The 10,873-nt window shown below is 51.8% G+C and overlaps 1 protein-coding gene across 2 annotated transcripts; it reads left to right on the top strand.

Moving 5' to 3' along the window:
* Nucleotides 1-909: 909 nt before the first annotated feature.
* EGR4 (early growth response 4) lies at nt 910-4,276 on the top strand. 2 transcript variants are annotated; one of them, XM_043916275.1, is made up of 2 exons: nt 910-1,681; nt 2,084-4,276. In XM_043916275.1, the coding sequence occupies exons 1-2, from the start codon at nt 1,546-1,548 to the stop codon at nt 3,394-3,396; spliced, it is 1,449 nt and encodes a 482-aa protein (XP_043772210.1). In that variant the 5' UTR covers nt 910-1,545; the 3' UTR covers nt 3,397-4,276. The 2 variants fall into 2 exon arrangements, with proteins under 2 accessions (XP_043772210.1, XP_043772211.1); XM_043916276.1 differs by having other exon boundaries at nt 2,081-4,276.
* The last annotated feature ends 6,597 nt before the right edge of the window (nt 4,277-10,873 follow it).

The raw sequence follows: 10,873 nt of genomic DNA, 5'->3' as shown, positions 1-10,873 counted from the left end.
CAGTCCTGGGTGTTCATTGGAAGGACTGATGTTGAAACTGAAACTCCAACACTTTGGCCACCTCATGCGAAGAGTTGACTCATTGGAAAAGACCCTAATGCTGGGAAGGATTGGGGGCAGGAGGAGAAGGGGACAACAGAGGACGAGATGGCTGGATGGCATCACTGACTCGATGGACATGGGTTTGGGTAGACTCCAGGAGTTGGTGATGGACAGGGAGGCCTGGCGTGCTGTGATTCATGGGTTTGCAAAGAGTCAGGCACGACTGAGTGACTGAACTGAACTAGATCTAGAATTATACTCATTGCAATTTATCCCACAGATATATTCACACTTATACACTCAAAGACTACAACAACGATGGCAAGCAAAGGACTGGAAACTTTCTATATGTTAATGGATAAGGGACAAATTGATGGCCCTTGCTGTGGAGTACTATGCAGCCTTACAAAAGAAGGATCAAGTTCTTTTATGTTAGGACATGAGTCAATCTCTCAGCTGTTACAAGTTGGGGAAAATGCTACTGCAAGACAGTGTGTATGCTTGCATATGCATAATTTTTTCTGAAAAAAAATTGGTGGGTAAAGAGAGACCTTTACTTTTCAATCTTGAATATACAATTTTGTGCTAATTGACGTTTTCTCTCAAGACATGACTCTTTTAAATTTAAATGTTATTTTTCTTAGCACAAACTAACCAAAAACAACAAAACTATTAAGAAAATGAAAAACACATAGACGTGAGCAAATACTGAATTACGGCAATTATCTCTACGGTTTATTGAGTGCCCCTGTGCCTAGAATTTCATATGCTCTAATCCAATAACTCTTCATAGCAAATTTATGAAGTGGACATGTGTATCTCCATTTCACAGGTGAGGAAACGACGTTTGGGGAGATGTAACGACACAGCTAGTAGTTGATAGAAAGAGGCTTCGAACCCAAATTATGGAATCCCTAAGTCCACGCGGTTTTTTAGCCGTCTTTCGGCGTCTGCCTCCAGGAGAGAAGAGCACTTTCTAGACGTCCGGAGCCACGCGGCGCAGCGTCCCAGCCAGGGGTACCCGCGGTCCCGGCGCGCACGGGGCTCCACTCTTGGGGAGTGCGCGCGCACGCAGCGGCGCGGGCCCGGCGACGGCTGAGGCAACGACGTCACAGCCCGAGTTTTCCTTTTCGGGAGTCCCCGGCACACATCCTGTGTCCATGTTTGGGCATTTACGTCACGGCGGCAGGGCCGGGGCCTCCCGAAATGGCAGTGGCCCGGGGAGTCGGAAGCCCTGAGCCAGCGCCGCCGCTGCTATATAAGTGGGGGGGCCGCGGGTTGGGGGAGCCCGGTTGCGCTTTGGAGAGCCGAGGAACTGCCACCTCCCAGCGCGAGGGCGCCTCAGCCACCCCTTCCCAAGCCTTTCCCAGAGGTGAGAGCCAGGAGTCCGAGCTTCTAGGTCTGTGAGGTGCCGGCGCCCTGACTGTCGGCTCTCCGCCATCCGCGCGCCCCCAAGCCCAGCGGGCGAGGCCCCGGGAGCCCCGCCGCCGCCGCAGCCGAGCCATGCTCCACCTTAGCGAGTTTTCCGGCCCCGACGCGCTCCTAGTAAAGTCTACCGAGGGCTGCTGCTCTGAACCCAGTACCGACCTGACCCGGCTGCCCGCCAGGGACCCATCCGCAGCCGCCGGCTATCCGGGAGGTAAGGAGCGAGGCCAGGGGTGCTCAGACGGCGGCGCACCGCGGGGACGCAAGGTGCCTGAGAACAGGCAGGGATGGGGACGCTCGAGCGGTAGGGGTAGGGGCGGAAGGAGATTCGGGGTCTTGTGGTGCGCACCCCCAGTCCCACCCACACCGGGCCACCAGCCCTCCGCAGGAACCTGTGCGTGTATCCAGGCGTCCTTTTGCTTTTGCACGTGTGTTTTGTGTGTGCATGTTTGTATGTATGTCTTGGGGCGTATGCCGGCTCCTGCTGATTCGGAATGTGCAAAAGACACTTTGCGTGTGTTAGCGAGCACCGAGGGCTTCTTGGGTAGGGGCTGCGGGCTGTCCGAGGCTCCGGCTTTGATGTGCGCGGAGCTGATTCCTGCTCCCTCCTCAGCAGGTGATTTCTTGAGCTGGGCCTTGAGCAGCTGTGGCGCCGGGGAGTACTTAACCGACTCCTGCCTCCTGGAGGGGCCTGCGCCCACGCCTCCCCCTGGCCTCGGCTACAGTGGTAGCTTCTTCATCCAGGCAGTACCCGAACACCCGCACGATCCAGAAGCACTCTTCAACCTCATGTCGGGCATCCTAGGCCTGACACCTTTCTCCGGCTCTGAGGCGGCAGCATCCCGGTCTCCTCTGGACGCCTCTTTTTCCGCAGGCTCCGACGCCTTGCTGCCAGGTCCACCAGACCTTTTCTCCCCCGATCTGGGCGCTGCCGCTTTCCCAGAGGCGTTCTGGGAGGCCTCGCCCTCGGCGGGCGCTCCCTCACAGTGCCTGTATGAGACTCATCTCTCCCCACCCGACGTCAAGCCAGGCCTCCGGGCTCCTCCGGCTTCCCCTGCGCTGGACACTGCCTCGGCCTTCAAAGGTCCGTACTCTCCATGGGAGCTGCTCTCAGCCGGGGCTCCAGGGAGCTGTGGGTCACAGGGAGGCTACCAGGCCGCCCCGGAGGCCCGTTTCCCCTCGATGGGGGCCAAGATTGAAGACCTGCTGTCCATCAGCTGCCCTGCGGAGCTGCCGAGTGGCCCTGCCAGCAGACTCTACACCATGGGGACCTACGAAGCTTTCCCGCTGGCCCCGGGTGACTTAGGAGAAGGAGCCGAGAGCCTCCCGGGGCTCCTGACCCCTCCTAGCGGGGAGGGAGGGAGTAGCGGCGAAGGCGGAGAGTTTCTAGATGGTACGCAGCCTGAGCTTTCCCCGCTGGGCCTTCGCAGCGCCGCGGCGGACTTCCCGAAACCTCTGGTGGCGGACATCCCCGCGAGCAGTGCTGTGCCTGAACCTTCTGGACCGCCGCCGGCCCCATTCCCCCCAGCCAAGGCGCGGCGCAAGGGCCGCCGGGGCGGCAAGTGCAGCGCACGCTGCTTCTGCCCTCGGCCGCATGCAAAGGCGTTTGCTTGCCCGGTGGAGAGCTGTGTGCGCAGTTTCGCGCGCTCCGACGAGCTCAACCGCCACCTGCGCATCCACACTGGCCACAAGCCCTTCCAGTGCCGCATCTGCCTCCGCAACTTCAGCCGCAGCGACCACCTTACCACACACGTGCGCACGCACACGGGCGAGAAGCCCTTTGCCTGCGACGTGTGCGGCCGCCGCTTCGCGCGCAGCGATGAGAAGAAACGGCACAGCAAGGTGCACCTCAAGCAGAAGGCGCGCGCCGAGGAGCGGCTCAAGGGCCTTGGCTTTTATTCGTTGGGCCTCTCCTTCGCAGCCCTGTGAGGGTGAAATGGGTTTGTAGATTGGGGCGCCGCAATCTGGCACGCAAGAGAAAACCTGCCCCCACCCTCCGCCCTCCTCCCCAGTCCTCTGCCCACTTTTTTTCGGCACGCCCTAGGGCGGGCCTCTGGTCCGGCTTCTAGTTCCCTTGAAGCGCCCGCCGCACACACCCTGTTCAGCACCAGCTCCACGGACAGCTCCCGTGGTCTAGCCGCTGTCTTTTGAGTCAGCAGCGCTTTGGAGGGAAGTTCTCTTGGGCCACCCCACTGAGCAGGCACTTACTTGGAACTTAAAACACTCTTTGTAACTGGCGCACGCCCCACGCCCCCTCCAAGACCCCCCAGAGACAGGCTGGGGTAGCGCCGAGCTGGCCTCGCGCAGAATTTTGTACAGCAATGTCGTTTTCAGCGGCCATTTGTTGTAACGTTTTGCTTTGGGGTTATTTCCTTTTTGTTGTTAATTTTTGTAAAGCAGACGCTACTCTCAAGCAGTTGACAGAACTGTTTATTTTTGCAATTAAAATTATTGTGCTAAAAGCTTATTGAATCTGCCATCCAAGCTCCTGACCCCCGCCCCCCCCCCCCGCCCCCCGCCCCATGAGGATATGTGCCAGAAAAGAAAGGAGATGTCATGCTCATGGAGTCATTACACACCTACTATCAGGCACTATGGCATGTGATAGGCGTTCAATAAATATGTACTGCATTAACGAATGAATTTAATCACAGCTGACCTAACGGTTCAAGGTGTTTCTGGAACTTGAGAGTCGTGGAGAGGCTTAGGCATTAAACATTGTGCGTATATTATCCTCCTTAGTCCTGGCAATCTTGAGTGCAGCATAAGGAAGCAAAGAATGTAACTTGCTGGGTAACCCAGACAGGGTCAAACTCAGATCTGTCTGGTTCCAAAGCCAATGCTTTTTTCCCAGCTCCAGCATGGCGGCGCCTCAGCTTAAAATCACTGTTTGGAAAGGCATCTTAGCAAGAGGTGAAATAGATTTGGCAACTAGAGGGAGCTCCAGGCAGTAGCTACAGCAGTAAAAGACTGCAGTATTTCAGTGCTGTTTGTGAACGCCCAGAGTATTGGTTATCACAGCCAGTGCGTTTGCATCTGTATAAGAATGACATGCTGTCAGGGCCAGAAGGGACTCAGCATTCAACTAGACCACTGATGAGAAGAGCCAAGCCCAGTAAGGAGAGGATGTTTGTCAGAGGCCCACAGTCACATTAGTTGCTTTTCCCACAGCAGTCCATTTACCACCTAGTCATGCAGTGACCACAGCCCCTTTTCCGTAACTCTCCTTCCTGGTGAACATCTATGGCTTTGGGGGAAAGAGGCGGGCAGAAGCGGGGAGTGGAACTAGGAGGATGGTGAGGAAAGTATGATCCTGTGATGGGGAAAGTGGGTAATGGGTGAATTTTGGCCCTCCCTTTACTCCCTAAGTTCCCAACTCAAAAGCTTTTACTTTTCCTGGCCATCTTGGGTAGATGCTGGAGTATTAAAAGCCTTCTGTGCACCCCCATCTCTCCTCCCCGATAGCTCCTCTCTGCTAAGGAAAGGATAGAACCTGTCTTGAGCACTTCATTCTTTTCTCAGCTGAGCTATTCCTGAATTAAGAGAGTCCTACAGCCCTGAGGTGCCAGATCAACCCAGCTTTTAATCCTTTGGCCACTTCATTCCTTCACAGATGTGCTCACCCCCCACCCACCCCCTCCCACTCCGGTTGACGAGAGACAAAATTGTCAAGTCAGTGAATTCTACCCATTTTTCTCCCAAAGTGCTAAGTACTTTCATGTGGTTGAGTACCTTGTATCTAATAAACCAGTCTGTGGTAAAGGATTCACTGCTCCCTCCTCTAGGAGGGGTTTCCCTGGCTTAGACAGTAAAGAATCTACCTGCAATACAGGAGACCCAAGGTTCAACCCTGGGTCAGGAAGATCCCCTGGAGGAAGGAATGGCTACCCACTCCAGTATTCTTGCCTGGAGAATTCCATGGACAGAGGAGCCTGGTGGGTTCGACAGAGTTGGACACGACTGAGCAACTAACAGTTCTAGGAGAGTCAGCACTTTCACAGAGCAGCCTGTACGGAGCAATGTTTAACCCTGCAGTGAGCCTCAAATGGTGGAGCACCAGACACTGTGATAGGGAAGTGGTAGATCCATGGAGACATAAGATGATGATGACTCTCATTATCTTACTATTTAAGTGACCACACCTTTCACTTTTTAGGCATAGACCACCTGACTATACTTCCCATGCAGAGTAGGGTAAGAAAGAGCATAAAGACCCAGATTTCAAGCAACTGGTTTCAAACCACACAACCTGAACAAGTAAGAAGGGCAGAAAGTGAGTGGTGTCTAACCACCCCATCCCCGCCCCCTTCAGCAGCATTCCATCAAGTACTGTCAGCTCTATTGTGTCCCACCTTGTCCTCACACCCACCTAGGCTTAAAATCACTGATAAGAAAAATGCACCCCAAAGAAGTGGCTTAGTAGTGGTGCTCGTACCAGGGCCCAGCCTGGGTTCTAGAACTCCCAGCTAAGAAGGCCCTGCTATTTATTCCCAAAAGAAACTGCTCCGTTTACTGGAACTTCCCGTAGGGATTTTGAGGGAAAAGAATGTTAGGCCAGAGATAGAAAGAATTAAATGAAACACTCAGAAAATTGTCCCAAACCAGGACCCAAACATAATCGGGGACAAATAGCTCATTTTCCTTATTCGCTCCTATTTTTAATTTAGTCCTCAAAAACATGGGTGTTTTCCCAAACTTAGTTCTGAGACCCTCATTCCCCATTTCAACACTCTCCTTGGAGAGCACATTAATTCCTAGGCTTTCAGCTATCACCGCTACACAGAGGACTTCTAAGCCAGCCAGCCCTCATCTCTACTCCAGCTGAAGCCCATGACTCTGAATAATGAACATCTCCATATGGGGATGTTATATGGGGATGCTCACCACCATTTCAAACACAATCTGTCTAAAACCAAATCATCCTTTTGTATACCCAGTTTATGCTAATGGAGACCACCATTTGTATGGTTCTCAAAATCACCTAAATAACTGTGGGATTCATTTTCTACCCCTCTCTCCCCCACATCCAGGCTGTCAACTCAGACTTCCTGGATCTTAACTGAAGTTCAAAAGGGTCTTACACACTCTTAATTCATGGTACATTGCTTGCTTTTATGTACTATAATTTTTAGCTTGTGAGATCATCTTAAGTGGGGATTTACCTGGTCAGTAGTATTCGGTAGCCTGGGTTGAGGGTATGTTTCTCCTGAGCAGTTTTGTGCTTGCTTCTGCCAGGCATTCCAGGAATATCAACTGATGAAGGCCAATCTTTATGTTAATTTCTTGGCTTAGGATTCTTATATTGTGCAGGTGTTGTGAGTTCAAACCTAACTCAAGTAGTTACAGCTTCTCAGAGGCAACTCCCCTTCTCCACCCAGGGCTCAGGTCAGGACAGACAAGCAATATGGGAAGGTCTTCCTTCTCCATACCTCCACAGCACATCTTGTGCTCTCATCTGTTGCTCTTAGCTCCCTTGTTGTGGTCCAAGTAGATGTTCTTCCCTTTCTTACAAGGTCAGTTGAGCATTTCAGATGTCTTTTATGTTTTGTGACTCAGTCCATGCATTCTTTAGCAGGAGGGACTTTGGTTTATTCCACAATAGTGCTGAAAACTAAAGCCAGAAGATACAGATTCCTCTATTATAATATTTCCCCCATTTATCCTCTTTGTGCCTATTGCCAACACCTTAGTCCATGCCACCCCCTCCACATATACAAACACCTTGGCTATGACAATCACATAATAATTGGAAGGATCTTACAAAAACATCCTGACTGACCCCTCATTGTACAGAGTAGGAAATTGAGGTCCGAGAAGTTTGGGGATTTTCTTAAGAGCACACAGACAATGAGAGACTGAAGTGGACCTTACATCTGGGCTTTCCAGGTCTAAGACCAGTGCGTTTCCATATATCCATTTGTTTCACAACTATTACTGAGTGCCTACGATGTGTTGGGCCTGTGGTTACCAATTTTTTTCCTTTCCAGTGCACCTGAAGAATTTGACACACATACACATCAGTAACAAATCCTCACTCAAATCCTGGCTCTCGTCTTGGAAAGACAGGGAAGAGTAGTAAGCATCTTGATGATGTGGGACATGGGGGAGAGTTTGACAAAGCAACTGAGAGTGCTGTTTCCTCCCTCTTCACCCCAACCTCTGGCCTTGTTTGAAACAAGCTTGTACTATACCAAACCACTTCTGTGGTCCCTCTGCCCCCATTCTCTCTCCTTCCATTTCACACTGCACAGCACTGTAATTTCCCTAAACTGTTTTTCATAGTGTTTTATTTCAAACTGACCACAGCTTGCACCTTCCTACAAAAAATACACTGCAGTTAAAGCCCTCCATATCTGATCCAAACTTATTGTCCATCCTCTTCCGTCATCTCCCCTCCACCCACGTGAATCCTCCCACCAAATCCTCCAACTACTAAGCTTCTTCAAGCGCAGAGACCTTGTCTGATTCACACGTGTGGCCACTGTATCACTAGGCCTTCTGCCCAGTACACCTTAAGTGCCTGATTATTGTGCTGATTGATTGGCCAAAACCAAAAAGGCCTAAAGGCCTAAAAGGAGAAGAGGAAAAGAGAAGGGGCCGAGGAAGGAAGGAAACTGGTTGGAGAGCATGAAACTGGGAAGGATCAGGAGGGGGATGGGAAGAAGCAAGACTGAGGCCCTGAGCCAAGCCCAGGGGCCCCATGAGTAGGACATACTTCTGGCTGGTTTGTGCCTGTCCAGTTCTTCCGAGCCCATGATTCTCTGCCTCAGCTTTGGGTCCCCAGATGTGTCTGTTGTTATTCAGCTCTCTCTCTCCCTTTTGGTTTTTCTGGCCCACATGGAGTGGGATTCAGTGTAACATTTTTAGAACTGTGGTTCCCATAACAACCAAGCAGGAACTATTGTCCATAAAATGTAGCCTGGGCACACATGCACATATACATATGCACGTGTGTGTACATGCACACCTGAATACACACTTATACAAGTACATGTATGCCTACTTACATACACACGTGCATTTACTCATATACACATTCATATGTACAAACACCCCCCCATGTACACATGCATACATTCACACATTCATGCACTCACTAACACACATGCATACATGTGCATATGCACAGATATACACTTGTATGCATATGCATGTATATACACATTGACAAAAACACATGTACATACACATGCATGCCCTAAATTGGTATTACAGATTCAGAGGAAGCACAGGGTGAGAACAAACATCACTAGAACAAAAAAATACAGGAATATTTTTGGCAGTCTACAAAAGCAGGTGAATTTAGAGAATCTTCATTTTGGCAGCAGAAGGCTCAATGGGCTTAATACAGCCAAGGGGTGTCAGGGGGGCACTATATTCAAGCACAGACCTTAGAACTTAGTGACTTGAATTCAGATCTTGACTATTCCCTTTTTTGAGCTCTGAACTCTAGCTTCCCAATCTGTAAAGTGGGTACAATAATAATACCTACTCAATAGGTCTGACATTTGAGTAATATATACAAAAATGATGTGTAATGCCCAGCATTTGGGTGGGCTTCCCTGGTAGCTCAGTGGTAAAGAACCCACCTGCAAAGCAGGAAATGCAGGAGACTCACATTCAATTATTGGGTTGGGAAGATCCCCTGGAGGAGGACATGGCAACCCACTCCAGTATTCTTGCTTGGAGAATCCCATGGACAGAGGCGCCTGGCAGGCCACAGTCCTTAGGGTCACAAAGAGTCAGACACGACTGAAGCGACCGAGCATGCAGCATTTGGTTAATAGATGTTATAACAAGTCTTAAGAGAAGCGATTTCTTATTTGCTCAATCTAAGAAGACTTTCTCAAGGAGGAAAGAAATTCAGGAGCTAGGGGAAGGAAAAGAAGATGTGGAGGAGGAGGGGAGTTTGAACTGACTGGCCTGGGTCCTTGTTAAATTTGCCTTTCTTGAGAAGCTACCTGACAGCTCTACAAATTATCCTGTTGCTGTTTAGTTGGTTCTTTGGTGTCCAACTCTTTGTGACCCCATGGACTATAGCCTGCCAGGCTCCTCTGTCCATGGGATTTCCCAGAACATTGGAAATCTGGTTTCCAGTATTCAGATTATATAAGAATGGGTTTCCTGTATTCCAGTATATAAAAATACTGGAATGGGTTGTCACTTCCTTCTCCAGGGGACCTTCCTCACCCAGAGACTGAACCTGCATCTACTGCATTACCGACAGATTCTTTGCCACTGGGCCATCAGGAAAGCCCACAAACTATCCTTCCAGATACTAAATGCCCAATGACCCTGCCTTAGCAGGAATAGGATGGGGTGAAGGAGAGTCCCCATCAGCGTCATTTACTGGAGAATCCTGGGGCTGTGGGGATTTCTGTTCTGCTGCTGCCAGATAACCCCCTCATGGTCTTGGCCCTCAACCTTGCCCAAGCCAGTTTCTTTGCCTGTGTGCAAGCACTACCCCTAGTCTGAAATGCCTTCTTCTTTTTCTCATCCAAAGCTCAGTTCATCTCATCCCTGGGCTTAGTAGCCCAAACACCCTATCCGATTTTACCCACTGCAGTTCTATAAACTTCTTCCAAGCTTGGACAGTCAGATTGTTCCTGCTTCATCAGCTGGATGGGCCTCAAGTCAAGGGTGGGCCCTCTAGGTGCTCAAGTTCCGTAGAGCCAGACTTCTCCCCTAACCAAGTTTGAGATGGGAGTGGGTGGGAAGGAACCAGCGGTCTCCTGTCCCTTTCTTCCCCCTCCAGGTCCCGACTAGGATTTGTGACGGGGGACATGTGCTCCTAGACGGCACCCTCAAGGGCAAGATTGGGTCCCGGGACCTGGTGGAGTCTGGCCGAAGAACTCCTAGTTCCTCTGGGTCGCTGGGGATGCCCAGAGGGGATGGGCCAGACAGTCTCCTCGAAGGCTGTGACCCGAAGTCGCTGAGTGCACACCCCAGGCGCGCATCCCTGGCGGCTGCATAGGGCCGGTGGCGCAGATCTTAGTAGCGCAGCGCGCCGGCCCTCTTCCAGACCCATAGAATTCCGCACCCCAGGGTTTGCCCCGGGTGGGAGCAGGCCCAAACCGGACTGGTAGGGTTAGGGCGGAGAGGTTCGAATTAAAGGTGGGCAGCAGAAGTCACAACCGAGGTGCCTGGGGCAGGGGGAGTGCACTGGGCGGTGCCGCGACCAGGGAAGACAGGGACCCAGGAGGAGCTCGGCCGGAGAGGCCCTAGCACCCCCAGGGCGGCGCCGCGGACCCCTCCCCCACCGAAGCCACCTTCCGCGGAAAACGTGGGGTCCCGGCGCAGCCGCTTCTGGCGGCATCTGCCGCTCCCCAGCTCGCAGGAGAGCCCGCCCCGGAGGAGGGGCCGGCTCTGCCCCACCTCCTCGCCGCCTCCCTACCCCTTCCTTTCC

Source organism: Cervus elaphus, chromosome 11 (genome assembly GCF_910594005.1).
Source record: "Cervus elaphus chromosome 11, mCerEla1.1, whole genome shotgun sequence".
Taxonomy (NCBI): domain Eukaryota; kingdom Metazoa; phylum Chordata; class Mammalia; order Artiodactyla; family Cervidae; genus Cervus; species Cervus elaphus.
Note: the sequence above shows the minus strand (reverse complement) of the source record. Positions and strands in the feature narration are given on the sequence as shown.

What these genes read in the sequence shown, in the direction of transcription:
- EGR4 (XM_043916276.1), top strand. Translation starts at nt 1,546, where the DNA reads ATGCTCCACCTTAGCGAGTTTTCCGGCCCCGACGCGCTCCTAGTAAAG. An exon ending in AGCCGCCGGCTATCCGGGAG is followed by an intron (nt 1,682 to 2,080) that starts GTAAGGAGCGAG and finishes CTCCCTCCTCAG; the next exon opens with CAGGTGATTTCTTGAGCTGG.